The sequence below is a fragment of the Manihot esculenta genome, chromosome 2, assembly GCF_001659605.2.
Source record: "Manihot esculenta cultivar AM560-2 chromosome 2, M.esculenta_v8, whole genome shotgun sequence".
Classification (NCBI taxonomy): domain Eukaryota; kingdom Viridiplantae; phylum Streptophyta; class Magnoliopsida; order Malpighiales; family Euphorbiaceae; genus Manihot; species Manihot esculenta.
In genome coordinates this window covers 18,415,212-18,436,459 of record NC_035162.2, presented here as the reverse complement: position 1 = coordinate 18,436,459, position 21,248 = coordinate 18,415,212, and the positions used below count along the sequence as shown (strand labels likewise).

The following is a 21,248-nucleotide window of genomic DNA, read 5'->3' as shown; positions in this document are numbered from 1 at the left end:
AATAATAGCTTGTACGAAATCTTATTTTTAAAAATTTTCTGCATCTTTGTCGCTAGAAAACTGATGGATGATTTTTCTGATCAGTTGGGAATATCAATAATGGCTGTTGCTGTTGTATTCACTGTATATGTGAGTTCTCTCTCTTGTTTAAATACATCTTTTTTTAAAAAAAAAAATTTTTGAGATCCTTAAATCACATAATGATTTTTCTTATACATAAAATTAGTAGACGTTGCTCTGAGGAGCAGGTCTGTGATCATGTGAACTCTAAATCAGCAAGGATTTTTTAATAAAACTCAAAGTAGAATGGTCCCTTTAGATCTTTTGACTTTCTGTAAACTTCGCTTTATAGTTGCTTTTTCTCATGCTATATAGCAGCAGGATTGCCTGGCTATTGCTAGAGCATGCACTATTTTCCAATGAGATTTTATTTGCCTGTTCATGTGACAGCTGTCCAGATCTTCCCTGATACTGGGATGAAATTTTATTAGATCCAGAATAGGGCTGTTGTTACATTGGTGTATCAGCTTAAGTTCACTGAGAACCAATCACATCTTCAGCTCAGTACATTCAGCCCAATAAAGATAGAGGAAAAGAGATTCTTAGGGGTTGGGTACAGTGCTCCTTAAGAGGAAAGCCTTTGTAAATTTCCCTTACAGAAATTAGTGCATAATTTAAATGGGTGGTCAGCAGTGGGATTGGCTAAAGATTTCCATATCTAGCTGTGTACATGAACATGGAAGTTATTGAACTAATTGTTATGATCTGTGAGTGGTGTTAGAGGAAGAGTATTGTTTGCAGGAGTTAGCCCAAGTGTTGAAGCGTGCTTCTGAGATGGGTGAACCTTTTAGGGGATGAGATCATTATTTGCCTAAAACTTAGCAACACTCTCTTTAAATATTTTAAGCATGGGACCAATTTTATGGTCAACCATGGTAGTCTTTTTTTCCCAGTTAGAGGCTCTTCTGATTGGTGTGCTTTTTGAGCTGTGGATATTTGTAATGCATTTTGCAACTATTACTTTCTTCAGTTATTGGCATGCATGATATGGCTGCATATATTCTCACCAAAAGAAATAAGGCTAATGAAAAATAATTAGTTATGCATTTGCACTATATGCATTCTTTTAAATACACACACCCGTATGCACTGTGTATTTCTGTTTATAATAGATGTCTGTGTCATGTATAAGAGGAATAAAATTTATGTCATTTGATAATAAAAGTATGATTACATAATATTACCAAATTAATTGTATATCATCAATTAAAAAAAGATTCATGATTATCGATAAACGATTATAAATAAAAAATTCAGTTATTTCGGTTACAATTCAAAAGGTAAATGGATCAATAACCAATACCCAAAAATTCAAGATCTATTAATCAAACCAAACTATCCTATACTTAAATAATGAAATTTGGTTAATTCAGTTTGTATTTTCGGATACAACAGAATAATACACACCTTTACAAGCAAGTTTCAACTCAAGCACATATGTGAAAGTGCAGCACTTGAAACATTCTGAACCAAACCCGACTACCTCTATGATTGTGTGTATTTTGTTCAGATTTCGGCAAAGTTGCAATGCAGCAGAAGGTATCACAAAAACTGCTTTTGCCACTGCTGGAAGGCAGTTATTGGCCTAATTTTCTGATATTGATTGCTTTAAAATAGTTATCTTGTCCAGAAGTTAAAAGAAACAAAAGTGTTCCCAAGGCACTCTGCAATGTCTTTTATAGGCAAGATAGTGTTGAGTTTCAATTAAATTGAACTCTAACATGTATGATGTCTCAGGATTTAGTTCTTCTCCTCCTAACCTTTGGACGAGATCCTGGCATAATTCCCCGCAACGTGTCACGGTTTCAGATTTTGATACTGGCCTGGAACCGTGTGGCACTTGGTTTGAACTCTTTTCAAGCCAAGTCCGCCAAATTCTCTACGCGTTCACCTGGACAAAGGAACATAAAGGTTAGGATCTCCTGCCCTATTCCCACAAAAATGGGGAAGGCCACAGTTATCATGTGAAAATATCAAGATCAGAGAATTATAGCCATACAAGCACATCAACAAGCAATCAGGCACAGAGATTTATTGAATGGGCTACTTATTTTATTCCAGGGGCAAAATAGTCATTACACAATCATGGCAACGATTCTTTCCCAACTTGCAGACAGGGGGGAACGCCTGCAAGGAGAGAAGGCACAGTCTAGGGACTCAACAAGCCTACGGTGGCCAGTCGGGTCCAGCCCTTGCTGGTGGCCAACTAGTCACTCCCCCTAAAGAGCCTTAGGAACAACTTGACTTGTGACAGGAGGAGACATCAATATGTCTCAGATGACACACCCCCTAAATAAATAATCTAAAGGGAATTACAAGAAACTGACACGGCTCTTTTCTTACTACTAATTTCTACTAATTTATCCCAATATTGTTTCATGAGAATTCCAATATTGGAAAATTACAGTTTTGGTCCCTGAAACTCTATGACCCTGACACTCCCCCACTTAAATGGTCGACGTCCTCGTCGACTAGGCGTTAACAAAATCCACAATCTTGTGTGCATATGCCTGCAGACTTGACTCCTTCTCCCAACTGGTTTCCTCAACACCAAGGCCGATCCATTTGACAAGGTACTCTTTGTGTGGTGGATGCTTGGTGGACTTGACGACTCGTTCCGCTAAGATTTCTTCAACTCCTTGATTGACAGGTGGTGCGCGGGTTACTGCTGGTCGTGGTGTCGTGTTGCGGTTTGCATTTGACTCATCAGCATAATATGGCTTCAATTTGCTGACATGAAATACTGGGTGGACTGTCATCCACTTTGGAGGTTCGATCCTGTAAGCGGCTGGGCCAATCTTGGCGACTACTGGTATTGGTCCTTCATACTTCCGGACTAATTTCTTGTCACAGTTGCGGAGGAATCTCAACTGCTCTGGCAATAACTTCACCATCACCAAGTCACCAACTGTGAACTCCTGCGGGCGCCGGTTCTCATCTGCCCATTTCTTCATATGACTCCTAGCTTTCTCCAACTGAGCGCGGGCAAGCTCCACATTTTGTCTCCACTCTTTACCGAATTGGAATGCTTTCGGATTGCGGCCTGAATAAGGCCTATCTACATTATAAGGTGCCAACGGTTGTTGACCTGTCACAATCTCAAAAGGACTTTTGTTAGTAGTAGAGCTCTGTAAAGAATTAAAACAAAATTGAGCAACATCAAGAAGGGAAACCCAATTCTTCTGGCTGACACTAACAAAGTGCCGCAGGTACTCCTCCAACATTCCATTAACTCTCTCTGTTTGTCCGTCCGTCTGAGGGTGGTAACTTGAGGACATCGCCAGGTTGGTACCCAACAGCTTGAACAACTCCAACCAAAATGACCCTGTAAATCTTGCATCGCGGTCACTAATTATGCTCTTTGGGATTCCCCAGTATTTTACAACATGCTTGAAAAATACTTTAGCAATCTCCTCTGCCGAGCAATATTTTGACACCGGCACGAACGTGGCATATTTGGAAAACCTATCGACAACCACCAGAATGTGATCAAATTCTCCTACTCGTGGAAGTCCAGCAATAAAATCAATGGAAACACTTTCCCATGGCCTACTCGACACTGGTAATGGCTGTAACAACCCTGCTGGTTTCTGTCTGTCCGCCTTATCCTGTTGACAAACCAAACAAGTCTTTGTATACTCTTGGACGTCATTCGCCATTCTCGGCCAGAAGTACCCCTGCTTCAGAAGCGCTAAAGTACGCTACCACCCTGAATGGCCCTCCCACCTAGTGTCATGGCATTCCCTTAATAACAAACTTCTAAGTCCCCCTGCTCTAGGAACATAGACTCTGTTCCCTCTTGTCATGATCAAGTCCGCTTCTAACCAAAATTGCCTAGTTTTGCCGTCGTCCACTAGTTTCTTCAAGGCCATGGCTTGGGGATCCTTCTGTAACTCTTCCCGAATCCTTTCTTTCAACGTTGTCTTTGCTACGCTCTAGGACAATTGAGCTATCTGCTTCAGAGTTGCTATATCAAGTTTTCTGCTTAAAGCATCGGCCACCCTATTAGAACTTCCTGGGTTGTACACAAACTGGAAATCAAACTCAGATAAACATTCGTGCCACCTTGCTTGCTTAGGTGTTAATCTCGGTTGAGAAAAGAAATGGCTGACCCCCGTGTTGTCTGTCTTGACTACAAACTTCGACCCTAATAAGTAATGTCTCCACGTTCTTAGACAATGAATCACTACTAACAACTCTTTTTCTTGGGCTGTGTATCGAACTTCTGCCTCCTTCAACTTTCGACTCTCAAATGCTACCGGATGTCCGCTTTGCATGAGTACTCCCCCTAGCGCCAGGTTGGAAGCATCTGTCTGCACCTCAAAATGTTTACTCATGTCAGGGAGAGCTAATACTGGTTCAGCCATCATCGTGTTTTTCACATCATCGAAAGCTGTTTGGCACTCGTCCGTCCACTGCCACTTGTTTCCTTTCTTCAGGAGCTCCGTGAGGGGACACACCTTTTAGGAATATGCCCTCACAAATAGCCTATAATAGTTTGCCAATCCCAAGAAGGATCTCAACTCTGTTACACCCCTAGGTACCTTCCAATCCCGAATGGCTTTTACCTTACCCTGATCCATGCTTATTTTTCCCTGCTCGACCACATGACCCAAGAACTTGATTCTAGTTTGAGCAAACGCACATTTCTCTTTCTTGACGAAGAGCTTATTCTCCCTCAATTTCTCGAATACCAAACTAAGATGCTCCCTATATTCTTTCAGCGAAGAGCTATATACCACAATATCATCAAGATAAACCACCACAAATTTGTCAAGATATTCGTGAAAAACCTGGTTCATCAAAGTGCAAAAAGTAGCAGGAGCATTTGTTAGTCCAAAAGGCATAATTAGAAACTCAAAAGCACTATACCGTGTCACACATGTTGTTTTGGGCTCGTCCCCCTCTTTAATTCGAACCTGATGATAACCTGATCGAAGATCCAACTTGGTAAAGAACTTTGCCTGGCCCAATTGGTCAAACAAATCTGCTATCAAAGGGATAGGATACTTATTACGTACTGTCACCTTATTCAAAGCCCGATAATCCACGCACAACCTTAGGCTTCCATCTTGTTTCTTTTGAAAAAGCACAGGAGCCCCAAAGGGCGCTTTTGCTGGTCGTATAAACCCAGCTTCCAGTAACTCATCCAACTGTTTCCTCAATTCCCTTCCTTAAAAATAAGGTTTTGAGATCAAACTACTATTCCAATTTCTTCTTTCTACCCCTCCAGTAGTGTGATTCCATCGGTTTGCTCCCCCATTTTGGGCCTTCGCCCACTTGTTAGGGCGAGGGTCTTGCCCCACCGTAGGATTGCTCTTTCGCTTACCAGCCGAGTTGGAATAATCCTCTAGGCCCTCAGCCGCAGCTATGGCTGTATCGACATCTGTCACTTTTCGTCTCATTAATTCATTCTTAGCCCAAGGTTTCAACCCTTTCATAAAGTTGTAAAACCGATCCTCCTCCTGCATGTTCTCTATGTTTAGCATGAGGCGTGAGAAATCCCTCACGTACTCCCGAACCGAACCTGTTTGCTGTAGCTCTCCCAACTTGCACCGTGCGTCATATGCCACATTCTCAGGATAAAATTGAGCTCTCAACTCCTTGGTGAACATGTCCCATGATGTGACTTGGTTTCCTCCCGGCCCCGCTCTCACTATTTTATTATGCCACCACAACTTAGCATCGTCAACCAAGTATAAGGGTATGATCAACAGCTTGTCCTCCTCGGACTCTCGCTTGGGAACTCTGAAGAACAACTCCATGTCAAAAAGAAAATTGTCTACTTCTTTTGCATCCCTTGCTCCGCCGAAAGCTTTCGGCTCCGGGACCTTCGTCCCCTCTGCCCCACAAGCTTTCATGCCATTGCTCCCTGTAACCTTCATAATTGTGTTCACCCTCGCATCAAGCTCTTCCAGTTTATCTTGGAATGTGTCCATCATCTCTTTGACATTATCACTGACCGCACCGATGGTCTCTTTAGCACCATCTCTAATCTCTTCAACAGCTCCTACCAAAGAGGTATGAGCATCAGAAACAGATTTGAGACTTTCCATTATGCCCCACACTTGGGAGGCCACGGCCTCCCATTCTACCATCTTAGACTCCAGATCACCCCACCGGGTGTCCTTCGCTTGAGAAGGATCTTGGGTGGCCTCAAGCTCTATTGGCTCACCCTCACCTCTGAGCGATTTGGCCCTCTTAGCCAATCGCCGTTCATTTTCTTTGTCTAGCGCCTCAATGCGCTTATAAGCAGTATCAAACTCCAATACCATCCCCTCTTGGGTGGCATAGTCCCTCAATAGGGCAACAATGTTCTCAACCCTTCTCTCAAGGGCATCGATACGTGGGCTAGATTTCGTCATACTACCACACTACTCCCGATCGTTCAGGCTCTGATACCAAATGTCACGGTTTCAGATTTTAATACTGGCCTGGAACCGTGTGGCACTTGGTTTGAACTCTTTTCAAGCCAAGTCCACCAAATTCTCTACGCGTTCACCTGGACAAAGGAACGTAAAGGTTAGGACCTCCTGCCCTATTCCCACAAAATGGGGAAGGCCACAGTTATCATGTGAAAATATCAAGATCAGAGAATTATAGCCATACAAGCACATCAACAAGCAATCAGGCATAAAGATTTATTGAATGGGCTACTTATTTTATTCCAGGGGCAAAATAGTCATTACACAATCATGGCAACGATCCTTTCCCAACTTGCAGACAGGGGGAACGCCTGCAAGAAGAGAAGGCACAGTCTAGGGACTCAACAAGCCTACGGTGGCCAGTCGGGCCCAGCCCTTGCTGGTGGCCAACTAGTCACTCCCCCCTAAAGAGCCTTAGGAACAACTTGACTTGTGACAGGAGGAGACATCAATATGTCTCAGATGACACACCCTCCTAAATAAATAATCTAAAGGGAATTACAAGAAACTGACACGGCTCTTTTCTTACTACTAATTTCTACTAATTTATCCCAATATTATTTCATGAGAATTCCAATATTGAAAATTACAGTTTTGGTCCCTGAAACTCTATGACCCTGACCAATGCACATCCTCTAGAACCAGAAGGCTTTGATGGAACTGCAGATGTTGGTGCTGGACAAACTCCACAGTTACATTTGCCATGCATTAAGGAGGTAGAGGTCAATGGAGCAATTGTGAAGATCAAGTATTGTGACACTTACATGCTTTACAGACCTCCTCGTTGTTCACACTGTTCAATATGCAATAACTGCGTAGAACGATTTGACCATCACTCTCCTTGGGTTGGACAATGTATTGGGCTGGTAAGTGATCCCTTGTTTAGAGTTGTTTACTATTGCCAAGCTCAATGTTTAGTGACTAGTACTAAATAATATTATCCTCTGAGTGTGAGGTATCAATTTGGGTTGTGTCTTTTCTTCTCTTCTTTTTCATCATTCTTGATGAATTTCACTCTTTTCTGTTCCAAACAGAAGATGATAATTGCATGGACACAAGCTTGATTGATTTGGTCTCAAATATTATCCACAACGTGTGACCAATAGATGTTTAAAAACTGGATCAAATATTAATATATTATAGAGACTTTGTTCACATATTATCAGAAACATGTTTCTGGTATGGGGTTAATAAATAAGTGTTGGTGTTGACAATGGTTGCAGTAAATTTGTTTGTCACCCAATATCTTTCCTTGTTAATTTGTGGATAATGTGTCTAAAGAAAAATTTTCTGATGCAGAGAAATTATCGATTATTCTTCATGTTTGTCTTCTCAACAACCCTTCTTTGTATATATGTTTTTGTGTTCTGCTGGGTCTACATTAGGAGGATCATGTCTTCTGAGCACACATCAATTTTGAAAGCAATGATCAAAACCCTTGCCTCCATTGTGCTAATAGTTACACTTTCATATCAATGTGGTTTGTCGGTGGCCTTACTGCCTTCCATTTATATCTCATCAGTACTAATCAAGTAAGAAACTCATTTTCCTTAATTTAAGAAAAATCCATCCTGTGATTTAATTCACGTGTCTGTTTTAAGATGTTGATTAAAGTTTAATGTTTACTGTATGTTTCTTTTCTGCTTTTCAGACTACTTTTTAGAATTTTAGATACCGCTATGATAGGAGGGCAAATCCTTATAATAAAGGTGTGGTTGAGAACTTTAAAGAAATCTTTTGCTGCGCTATTCCTTTGTCCAAGAACAATTTCAGGGCAAAGGTGCCAAGAGAGCCTGCATTACCAAGTCGGCCAATTGGTGGAGGTTTCATGAGTCCTAATATGGGAAAAGCTGTGGATGACATAGAAATAGGCAGGAAAACTGTGTGGGGAGATATGGGTGCTATGGTAGATAATGTTGAGGGGCAAGTCACAAACAATTATCGCTTGAATGTAAAGGATGGTAATTTAAGTGAATTATCCCCGGAAGTGAGGACCGCAGTGGAGGAAGGGGACCATGGTGGAATATATCCAAGAAGATCTAGCTAGGGAAGAAAAAGTGGAAGCTGGGACATGTCACCTGAAGTTCTTGCTTTGGCAGCCAGAGTAAGGGAACCAAACCATGTGGGTGGGAGCAGCAGTGGCAGCTTGACAACTGAGAAACGAGTTTCATAGAACCAAGTTTCGATGGATCAGTTGAGTACAAGTCCAAGTTCCAAACTAAGATTTGCAATGTTGGGAAACCTTTTTAGCTAGGTGTTTGGAAGCATTGGTTTGGCTATTGTTCATGTAGCGGGTGTGATGGATGAGCAGGAAATTAAAAATCACGCTCTACATTATTTCCAGTCTATTTTTGATGGCGGTTCTGTGCATTAAACGGGTTTTTAAGTTGGTGTCGCCCTTAATTAGCGATGCCAATAATGCTGATCTTTGTGCTCCCTTTTCGAATGAGGAATTTAGAGCTGCTATTTTTCAGATGCATCTAGACAAAACACCTGGGCCGGATGGGTTAAATCCTGCATTTTACCAGAGATTTTGGCACTTGATTGGCAATTATGTTTTCGATGGTTGTCACCTATGGCTTCAACAAGGTACTTTTCCTTCTTCTCTTGCTGAAACATTGTTTTGATCCCTAAAGTGGATAGCTTTGAAACTGTTAAAGACTTTCGTCCAATTGCGTTATGTAATGTGTTATATAAGATTGTGCCTAAAGTTTTGGCGAACAGATTTAAAAGGGTCCTTCCTATGATTATCTATGAGAATCAGTCTGCCTTTATCCCTCATCGGTTGATTACCGATAATGTTACGGTTGCGTTTGAAATAATTCACAATATGAAAATTAATAAGGGCATAAATGATGGTAATTGTGTACTTAAAATTACTATTCCTAAGGCTTATGATATGGTACAGTGGGAGTTTCTAAAAGGCATACTGGAATGATTTGATTTTTCTACTCAATGGATTAGGTGGATGACTATGTGCTTTTCAGAAGTTTCTTACAATATCAATTTTAATGGTGATTGGATTGGTCCTATTGTGCCTGGTAGAGGTATTCGACAGGGGGATCCTATTTCTCCGTATCTCTATTTGGTGTATGCAAAAGGCTTATCGTTATTACTTAAATATGCTGAATCTAGGGGCTAGTTGCAAGGTTGTAGGGCAGATGTTAGATGCCCAAAGATCTCACATTTATTTTTTGTAGATGATTTTCTACTATTTTTTAATGTTAGACTAAAGGAAGCAAATAATATTAAATTTATTCTCAATACCTATGCAGGTGCTTCTGGACAAGTGGTGAACTTTAACAAATCTGACATTTTCTTCAGTCCCAATGTGGTATCCTCAGTAAGGTATAATATTAGTAATATTCTATATATTCATTCACCATTGAGCATAGTGCCTACCTGAGGTTACCTTCTCTTATTGGGGGAATAAAAAAACAATTTTTGATTTTTTGAAAGAAAGAATATGGAAGAGGATTAATTCATAGAGCAACAGATTCATATCTAGAGCAGACAGGGAGGTTCTCATAAAATCTGTGTTGCAGGCCATACCTGCATATTGCATGAATATTTTTTTGATTCCCATTATTATTTTGAATGAATTGCATAGAATGGTCAATGGCTTTTGGTGGGGGGTAAAAGAGAAAGGCGGAGGGGTATTAATTGGCTCGCGTGAGAGAAGATGTGTAGTAGAAATAAGGAGGGGGTATGGGGTTTTAGGACTTTAGGAGTTTTAATTTGTCTTTATTTGGCAAACAACTGTGGAGGTTTTTAACAAATCCTAATATTCTTTGTTATAGAGTGTTTAAAGCAAAGTACTTCCCAAATGGTGATTTATTTTCCACCAATGTAAGTAACGGTACTAGCTTTGTTTGGAAAAGTGTGATGGCATCAAGGGAGTTGATTCGAAGGGGTACAAGGTGCAGGGTGGGTAATGGAGAGAAGATTTTAGTAGCTTCAACTCCTTGGATTCCTAAGGAGGATACCTTTTTTGTGGCTGATGGCCCCGATTTTATTGAACCACATTTGCTTGTTTGTGATCTTTTTGAAGGTAATGGAAGGGTTTGAAATATTGCTCTTTTAATGGAGCTTTTTTCTCCAAGAGATATCAGAGCTATTATTAGTATTCCTATTAGTATTACGAATAAGGAATATTCTTTCTTGTGACACTTTAATAAAAGATGTGTGTATATGGTGAAGTCTGCATACTTTGTTTGTATGGACTTATTAGGAAGATCATCTTTTAATGTGGGGGGTGAGTTGTGGACTAGTTTATGGAATGTTTCAGTCCCTCCAAAAGTGAATGATTTCTGTTGGAGAGCTTGTAGAAATATATTACCTACAAATGATAACTTAAGGTAAAAGGGTGTGGATGTGAATGCTAGATGTTCTTGGTGCCATGAAGATGAAAGCGTCAATCATATTTTGTTGTATTGTCTTGTGTCAAAAGAAGTTTGGTGGTTAGGGGGAGTGAGAGATTTGCAACCTAATGATAATTTTTTTAATTTTTTACTGCAGATTTTGAAGTTTCAAGACAAGGTTCGAACAACCTTTGTAATGGTCTGTGCATGGAGATTATGGTCAGTAAAGAACTCATTATTATGGAACCAGGTGCAAAAATCAGCAGCTTATCTTGTGGAAGACGTCATGTATCATATATTGGATTGGGAAGCTACTCAACATATTAGTGTTTTGCATGGAAATACCACTGCTTTGTAATAATATGTTTGTTTGATAAAATTTTATTAATACAACACGTAGTTTTGTTATAAAAAATCGTATATTTATTATTATATCTGTTTCACAATAATTATTTTTTATTTTAAAAATTTTAAGATAATATTAATTTTTATTTTTCATATTTTATATTAGATCAAAATTCAAATCAAGCTATCGAAGAGTTGAAGTTAAAATTAATTAATTATATTTGTGTGTAAAATAACTAAAAATAGCATAAAAAACATTCCTTATTTTCTTTATTCATATTGATAATTATATATTGATTAATAAATTTGAATAATTTAATTTAATTTATTATTATTATTAATAATAACGATACTGTTTATAAATAGAAGGCTATAGTTAGGGTATGGTACTTTGCTCCTTTAATTTATTCTCAGTATATGAGTTTTGGTTGTCAACTTATACAAAATTTTGGAGAAGCATAGGGTGTATTTAATTGGGAAAGTATTTATTTTTCTTTTTATTTTTCAGTTTATAAAAAAACTCTAGTTTCTATCTTTTATAAAAAAATAAAAAATAAATATTTAATTTAATTATGCAAATAGTATAGTATAAATAATTTTCTTATGGTAATCTATTTAGGGGTGTTTAGTTTAATGGTTGAATAAAATCAATAATTAATAGACATTCAAATAAATTAATTAAGTATTTAGTAAAATTTGAAAAAGTTAAAAGGACAGTTGATATTAGTACTATCAAAATGGATTCGTGAATGTGAATAGTTTAAGATCGCTAATATTTTTTTTTATTTTTAAAATGAATTTTTCAATTATGCTTATTTTGGAATGTAAACCGGATCGGACGGATCTGCAGACTATCCATTTTAAAAATATTTTATAAACGAAAATTAAAATATGAATAAAAAAGAATAGATGGAGAAATATATCAATTTCCAAACAAAATTCAAATGTTGTTGATTTGGAGTAAGGCGATGTTAATTGATAGTTTTTACTAAGTTTATTTTGTTATTTGAATGATTTTAATAGATTTTCTTTAGATTTTAGTTTAAGGTAGATTTACAATTTAATCCCTGAATATTGTCATTATTAAGAAGTCAGTCCTGAATTTTTAAAAACCTATTAAAATGTCCTTATATTTTTTTTCCATCAACAAAATAGTAATTCCGCCTATTTATGGCGTTAAAGATATAGCAAAAGACCAAATTATCCCATTTTTTCCTCCTTCTTCACTGATTCTTCCTCCTCCTCCTCTTCTTCTTGGGTTCTTCTTTTTCTTCTTCTTCATCATCATCATCATCTTCTTCTTCTTCTCCTTCTTCTTTTTTCTTCTTCTCCTTCATCATCATCATCTTCTTCTTCTTTTTTTTTCTTCTTTTTTGAAAAGGAGGAGGAGGAGGAAGAACTATTTCATTGACGGAAAGAAATGATAAGGACGTTTTAATATATATATAAGAAAAGATAATGACGTTTTAATAGATTTCTAAAAATATAGGGACTGATTTGTTAATAATAGCAATATTCAAAAACTAAATAAGGGATTTTATTTGAGGGCAAAATTAAATTTAAAATTTTTTCTCTCCCATCCTTTATCTATTTTTAACGGAAAAGAGAATAGAATGACTATTTTGTTGACAGAGAGAAAAGATAAATACATTTTAATAAATTTTTTAAAATACAGAAACTGATTTATTAATAATAATAATATCCAGAAACTAAATAGTAAATCTCCCGTAGTTTAATTATATGTTAATTTTTTTTAATTTGAGGGTTTTAAATTATAAAACTTATTAAAATTATAAGTTATTTTATTATTTTTTAATTAATTTATACCAATATGTGATGCATATTGAGTAATTATAGTATCTGCTTAGATTAATAGAAAAAAATGAAACAGTAAATATAAATATAAAATTTAAATTTATTTATTGATTATAATATTTTTCCTCGTTTGTTAATTATGATTGGTATAATATAAAATTTTTGTAACTTATTAGATTTCATTATTTTTTTAGTTACAATCTAAATTAAAAAAAGAAAAAGTGTATATATCCATATGCAGCCCACTGCCAATTAGGCTGAGGCTAAATATTAAAATTTTATTTTTTAATAAATTTTGTTGATTCAATTAATTTTGAGATTAAGTTTGTATAGATCGAGTCTAACTGAACAGACAGCTCTTTTTGATAACACTGATATAATATATATCAACTATATTTTAGATCGACTTTAATTTTAGAGTTGTTTGCTATGAGTTATTAACTATTTAATTTTATTTTTTATTTAGATCATAAATTTTTTTTTACAATTTATTAATTATAATTTTTTAAAATAAAAATATTTATGTCAATAAATTATTTAAAATTACAATACATAAAAAATAATAGTTAAACTAATTATAATATTTATTATTATATAATAAAAATTATACATGTGCATACAAATAATTACATTTTAAATTTATTTTTAATTATTATTTATATATTATATAATAAATTAATATTTTTATATTTATCTCATTAATATAATAATTAATATGTACTCTTATTAATTATTTTACATGCTAATTAATTAACAGTTAGACATAATTTATTAAAATACTTAAAATATATCCATTAGTATAAATTATTAGTTATCATGTCAAACATTTAAAATATATTAGTTAATATTAGTTATAATAAATACAATAAACTATTTACTAAGCAATCAGTTGCATCCGATAATTAAATTAAATAGAAAGCTAATCCAAACATTTCAAAATAAAACTTTTATTATAAAAAGAAAACATTAAAAAAACAATTTAGAAAATATCTAAAATTTTAGCTAAATTTTAGAAACGGACTAATTTTTTCTGTTTAATTTTAAAAGATATTTAAAAAAAGGCTAATTTTTGTATAAAATTATTTTTATAAATATATTTTATCTTTTTTATAAGTGAACATGTGCCATTAAATTCTTCCATGCTATTGATACAAGAGTTGACCTCTTAGTCTAAATTGCTTTCAATTTTTTTTTATGACAGCATATAATAAGGCTTAATGGCGAAAAAAGTTTGTATTTTTAATTTTATTGTAATTACATTAATTTTTTTTAATTAAAATTTAATATTTTAAAATTGCTCTAATTATATTCTTTTATTATTTTTATCGGTAAAGATTAATGAAATTGTTACGTCACCTGTGACATTAGCAAATTTTAGAATAAAATTAATAATAATTTAAAAATTTAGAGTAAAATTACAACAAAACTAAAAGTATAAGATTTTTTTTATAATTATTTATTTTATTATTTTTTTAAAATTCACACTAAATAATTTTAAAAAAAATTGATGGATTAGTATTATAGCTGAAAGTTAAAAGAATAATTAAAAAAAAAATCTTAAAAAATTATTTTATTATTTTTAATATTTTAAAATTGAATCATGTAAATATTATTTTAATTTTTTTTAATATTTCATAACTAATGTATTTAATAAAGTTATTTTTTTAATGATAGTTTTAAAGTAATGCTAAATAGTAAGTGTATTAAACCGATTTAAAAAAAATAATTGATAATAATTTTAATTAAAATAAAATCGAGATAAATTATTATTATTATAAAATTATTGATAAAAATTAAAATAAAATTGAATAATAATAATAGCGACTTTTAAATATAATTAATAGTGAAAAATAGTAATTTTATAATTTTATAATTCTTCTAATATATACAAATAATGGTATGTTGTATTTGATCAAAAATTAAAAAAAAAGAGTTTAATTGGTAAAAAATAAAAGTATAGGGTAGAAGTGCAACAAATATAAATTATAGAATTTTTTTATAATTAATTCTAAATTTTACTGATGTGGCGCGGAAACATTGTGTTAATATGACAAGTGATATAACAATTCTATTAGTGTTTTAACCGTATAAGTGCACTCACATGCTTAATCTGGTGATAAGTGCATCTGAGTAGGGGAGCAGTATTCAGTTCAAATCGAAAAAATTAATCGAATCGAACCGATTTAAAAATTTAGTTCGGTTTTTTATACATTTCGATTCGGTTCAATTTTTAATTTCAGAAATTTCAGTTATTTCGGTTCGGTTCGGTTTTGATCAGAAAAAAATTGAAAAAACCGAACCGAACCGATTAGTGATAATAATATTTTTTTGCAATAATATAGAGGAATTAAATCATATTAAAATTAAAATATTTTAATTAAATTTTAAAATATTAAAAATAAAGTGTAAAAAATAAAAAAATTATTAAAAATTGAAACCGATCAAACCGAATCGAACTGAATCAGACTGATTCGGTTTCTGACCAAAATCAGTTCGGTTCGGTTTTCATAAACACTAAAATTTCGGTTTTCGGTTTATTCAGTTCGATTCGGTTCAAACCGAACCGACCAAATGCTCACCCCTACATATGAGTAAATCTGAGAGGTTTCATATTCTATTTTCTCAATCCCCAATTTTCATTTAAAAAAATATATATATATACTACAATTGAAATAATTTTAAAAAGTTATATTTTAATTGAAAAAAAAATTTTTAAAAAGTTAAATTTTAATTGACAAAAAAATATATGGTATAATTACAACAAAATAAAAAATACATATTTTTTTTTCATTAATTTATGTAATAATTTTTCAGTAATTTTTTTATTTTATTTTAATATATCTTTTATGGACTTGTTTGATCTTTTCAAATGTTTAATTTAATTTATTTTATTATTAAATTATCAATATAGTCTATGCAGTGACAAGTGAATGGCTGATAAAAGTTTAGAGTTTTATCTCAATATGAATCAAATTAGAGTTTAATTTCTATATATGAATCAAATATTTACAGTAAACACTTTATATCTCAATAAATGATAAATAATCTTGTATAAATTCATTTATTTAATAACATCTTTTTCATTTTTTTCTTCTTAATTTATCGCATTTGTTTTTGAAATTAAAATAAAAAAAATAACATTCACCAATTCAATTTATTCAAGATTAGTTACTCCTCATAATATATGATATGACGAGAGTATAGAGTATAAAATCCTCAAACTCAGCAATTACTTTGAAAATTGAAAATACAGATATATAAATATACTAAATTCAGTGGGTAGTGGAGATTGTATTGCCAATATCAATGACAAATCGATATCTAACATCAGCTTTCAAAATGCGTTCCATGGCAGTGTTCACATCCTCAATTGGGATAACTTCTATATCTGCTGTTATGTTATGTTTGGCTGCAAAATCAATCATTTCTTGTGTTTCCTTCATTCCCCCAATGCCACTACCTCCCACCATCTTCCTTCCTGTCAACAGTAATTACTTGAAATTATCATTATATTTTTTATTTGAATTATGAATAAGAAGTAGAGAGGAATGGAAAATTACCCATTAACAAAGGAAAGGCTGGTAGCTCAAGTGGCTTCTCTGGAGCACCAACCAAAACCAGCTTTCCATTAGTCTTCAATAGCCCAATCAAAGGCACAAGTGGGTGCATTGCAGACACTGTATCAATTATACCATCTATTGTGCCCATCGCAGCCTGTACCAGATTTAACAAGATTATAAATTAATATAAATTTCCTGATTCACGGGTTATCCAAGAAAGTTCCAAATTATAGATACCTTCATTTGATCTTGGTCACGGCTAACCAAAAATGAATCAGCACCAAGATGCTCAACAGCCTCTTGCTTCTTGCTAGGCGAGGTGCTAATTACAGTAACCTTCATGCCCATTGCCTTGGCAAATTTCACAGCCATATGGCCAAGGCCGCCCAGGCCAACTACGCCTACGTGCATGCCAGGCTTGTCCAGTCCATAATATTTTAAGGGGCTGTACACTGTGATCCCAGCACAAAGAAGAGGAGCAGTAGCATCAAGAGGCAAGGTGTCTGGAATACGAACGATGAAGTGCTCATCGGCAACCATAATGTCAGAGTAGCCGCCGAAAGTGGTGGTTCCATCATAGTACTTTGCACCATAGGTGAGTATCAGTTCTGGGCAGTAATTATCAAGATTTTTTGCGCAGTTATGACAGGAATGGCATGACCCCACAATGCAGCCCACACCAACCTTATCTCCCACCTTGAATTTTTCCACTTTGCTTCCAACCTCTGTCACCACTCCCACAATCTCATGCCTGCATTGCAAATTCAGCAGAAACCGTTATGTTAATTGACTTGGACTCAAAGTTCCAACCGTCTAACTTTACAATTGGAAAAAAAAAAAAGAATGTTCGTAATAACTATAAGATGATGAGAATACGTACCCAGGGACAAGAGGATAGGTGGAAGTGCCCCATTCATTCTTGACCATATGAAGGTCTGAGTGACACATTCCACAGTAGAGGACCTTGAAACAAACGTCTTTCTCCCCAGTTGCCCTGCACAAACATGTTATATATTGATAATTAGAAAAATGGATTATCGAAGAGATTCAAGTAAAAGAAGATTTGTTGATGTAGAAAGAGAAGCAAGACAGATTCATGGAAAGGTAGAAGAAAAGGAACCTCCTGGAGAAGGTGAAGGGAGAGAGGACACCAGAGTCGTCTCTTGCAGCCCATCCAAATGCCTGTTGGGGATGCTCTTGTTCTGGCAACTTGGCTACCATGTTTCCTTGAGAATGAGAGGGAAACTTCAATAGAAAAGAGATTATGCGTAGATGAATTGGAATCAGAAAAGCTTGAATGCTAGCTTCTGGTGATGGGTGTAGGAGGGGGTACTTGCCCATCAATATATAAAGCTGGAATATTGAAGACTCTTAGCTGGGCTATGGAGTTGATGACGTATTAGGTGAGGTTTCCTTGCGTATCAGCTGACCTAAGTGCTCAAGCATAGATCATCAATGCAAGCACCAAGTCAAAATTAATAGATCAAGAAGTGCCCAAGATTTTTCCTTTTTATCTTCTCTCTCTTTTTTTTCCCCTATACAGCAGTCATGGCGTGTAGGTGTGAGCAGTATTCGATTCAAACCGAAAAAATTGATCGAATCGAATTAATTTGAAAATTTAATTTGATTTTTTATATATTTCGATTCGATTCAGTTTTTAATTTCAGAAATTTCTGTTATTTTGGTTCTGTTCGATTTTAATTAGAAAAAAATCAAAAAACTGAATCGAACCGATTAGTGATAATAATATGCTTTTTTAATAATATAGAGAAATTAAATCATATTAAGATTAAAATATTTTAATTAAATTTTAAAATACTAAAAATAAAGTGTAAAAAATAAAAAAATTATTAAAAATCGAAACCGATTAAACCGAACTGAACCGAACTGAATCGAACCGAATCAGACTGGTTCAGTTCGATTCAATTTCTAACCAAAATCAGTTCGATTTTCATAAACACTAAAATTTCAGTTTTCGGTTTATTCGATTTGGGTCGGTTTTAAACCGAATCAACCGAATACTCACTCCTAATAGCGTGGTCCTCTTTCACTTTTTTTTTCCCTTATACAATCTTTGCTTAAATACTTATTTTTTCCTTGCACTTATTAGAAATGTTATTTATTTAAATTAAGCTAAAAATTGTCATTTTTAAGCTAAATTAATTTTAAATTAAAATTCTTAACTACATATTAAGCTAAATTAATTTGGTTTAAATCGAAGTCATAGTATTGATAGAGTTAAATTAGCTAAAATTGACCTACCTAGTTGTACATCTCCATCCAATTGATGTCCTTGATGATACCTCAATCTTGCGGGGGAGTGATAAACTAATATCCTAATAGATTTGGTTTAAATATCATATTTGTATATTTGTAAATTTATCTCTTGTAACTGTATTTATCTTTATACAGAGTCTATTTAAAGACAATTGCAATACAATACAATATATGATTTCTTCCATCTATTTCTCTCTTCCTTTTATAGTATCAGAGCCGTAAAAAGCATATTTGCTTTTTTTTCGATCCTAAATCACCTCCGTTTCTTTAATTTATTTCTTATTTTTCTATTGTTCACCATGTCTTCATCAAGTCCTACAAGTCTGCCTCATTCTAATGGCAAAAACTTGATTTCTTTCAATTCTAATCAATTTCCATTGAAACTGTATGCCCAAAATTATCCTACATGGCGAGCACAATTTCCTCCTTGTTCTTCGTGGTCATAATTTGATGGGTTATGTAGATAAATCTTTGCCACTTCCACCTGCTTTTACTCAAGTTGGTGAGGAAGACACAACAAAAGAAATAGCAAATCCCGATTATGAGTTTTGGGTTTATCAAGATCAGCTGATTCTAGTAGCGATCATAGCTTCAACAAGTTTTTCAGCTATGCATGTTCTCTCTTCAGCGAAAATTTCAGCTGATGCATGGGAAAAACTTCGAGTTGCTTTCGCCAATAAGTCAGCAACAAGAGTTTTATCTCTTCGTAAAAAGTTATTAACTGCTAAACGTGATAACAAATCGATTTCTGATTACTTGCAACAAATAAAAAATATTGCAAAAGACTTAGCTCTTTTAGGTAATCCAGATTCTGATGTGGATTTGATTGTCTATGTTTTGAATGGTATCAAATTAGAATTTCATGACACAGCCGCAACAATCCGAGCTCGTGATACTGTGATAAGTTTTGAAAAACTTGAGGATAAACTTTTGGCTCATGAAATATATCTTAAGAGTACAGATTCCTCTTATGATCCTGTTCCATTAACTACTCATAGTGTTCGAAAAAGTTCCTATCCCAAGTAGAATTTTTGATCTAATGGTCAAGGTAGTTCGGTTGCTTATGGGACCAGAACTGGTAATATCTTAAATTCTTCTACTACTCGAAATTCTTCTAACAAGATTCAGTGTCAAATTTGTGAAAAGCTAGGACACAGTACTCGTCAATGCTTCCTGGCTAAGGACTTTTTCAAAAATAATTTTCATAGACTTCAAGGTCATTTTGTTAATACTAGTAGTTCAAGTGAGACCAGTTGGGTTCTTGATACAGGTGGTTCACATCATGTCACTAACGACCTTCAGAATCTGTCATTGCACAAACCATATGATGGCTTAGATGAGTTGCGCCTCACTGACGGATCAGGTTTGCACATAACACATGTTGGATAAAAAATTTTGTCTTTTCCATCTAAATCCTGCTCATTAAAAAATATTTTATGTGTTCCACAAGCTAATGAGAATCTTATTTTCGTTTCTCAATTTTGTCTTATAAATAATGTTTCGATTGAATTTTTCTTTGATTCTTTTGTTGTTAAGGATCTGTTCATGGAGGAGATTCTTCAAAGGGGCAAAATTGAGGAGTCATTATATCGTCTGTCATCATCCATATTTTCCTTTCATCCTTCTGCTTGTTACAGTGTTTGTGCATCTAGTTCTTCATGACATTAACGACTAAGTCATCCAGCTACAAAAATTTTCAATTATGTCGTGTCTCATTTTTCTTTACCAGTTTCTAAAGTTAATCAAAAAATTTGTGATTCTTGTCATTATAATAAGAGTTATCGACTCTCTTTTGGTGTTTCATCATTATCAATTTCTCGTCCTTTAGAATTATTGTATTCTAATCTATGGGGTTCTGCTCCAGTTCAATCTAGAGATGGTTATAAATATTATTTAATTTTTGTTGATCATTATACTTAATATATCTGGTTTTATCATCTTCGAGCTAAATCTAATGTTGCTATTATTTTTTCAGTTTTTCAGAAATTGGTTGAAAATATCTTTCAAACAAAAATTGTGTCTATATAAACATATGGGGGAGGGGAATTTATTGCTTTAAAATCTCTTTTTCAAGCTCATAGCATTAATCATCTTCAAACGCCCCCTCATACTCCACAGCATAATAGAGCTGCTAAACGTAGACATCGTTGTGTGGTTGAAACCGGGTTAACTCTTCTTCACAATGCTTCTTTACCTTCTGAATTTTGGATTTATGCATTTTATACGGCTGTATATTTGATCAACAGGTTACCAACACCTACTCTAGATTATTCTTCTTCATTTCTTAAATTATTTGGTAAAGTTCCCAATTATTCTGGTTTACAAATCTTTAGTTGTCTTTGTTATCCATGCATTCGCCCTTATGCAAAACATAAATTCTCTCTTAAATCACTTCCGTGCTTGTT

At 34.3% G+C, this 21,248-nt stretch overlaps 1 protein-coding gene and 1 pseudogene across 1 annotated transcript; one reads left to right on the top strand and one right to left on the bottom strand.

The window, feature by feature from the left end:
• The first annotated feature begins 39 nt into the window (after positions 1 to 39).
• LOC110608889 lies at positions 40 to 8,715 on the top strand (annotated as a pseudogene).
• A 7,419-nt stretch (positions 8,716 to 16,134) lies between these two features.
• LOC110608489 (probable mannitol dehydrogenase) lies at positions 16,135 to 17,878 on the bottom strand. Its single transcript, XM_021747731.2, has 5 exons — positions 17,687 to 17,878; positions 17,447 to 17,560; positions 16,804 to 17,317; positions 16,567 to 16,720; positions 16,135 to 16,484 (listed from the first exon to the last, which is right to left on the bottom strand). The coding sequence occupies exons 1-5, from the start codon at positions 17,785 to 17,787 to the stop codon at positions 16,279 to 16,281; spliced, it is 1,089 nt and encodes a 362-aa protein (XP_021603423.1). The 5' UTR covers positions 17,788 to 17,878; the 3' UTR covers positions 16,135 to 16,278.
• Positions 17,879 to 21,248: the final 3,370 nt, after the last annotated feature.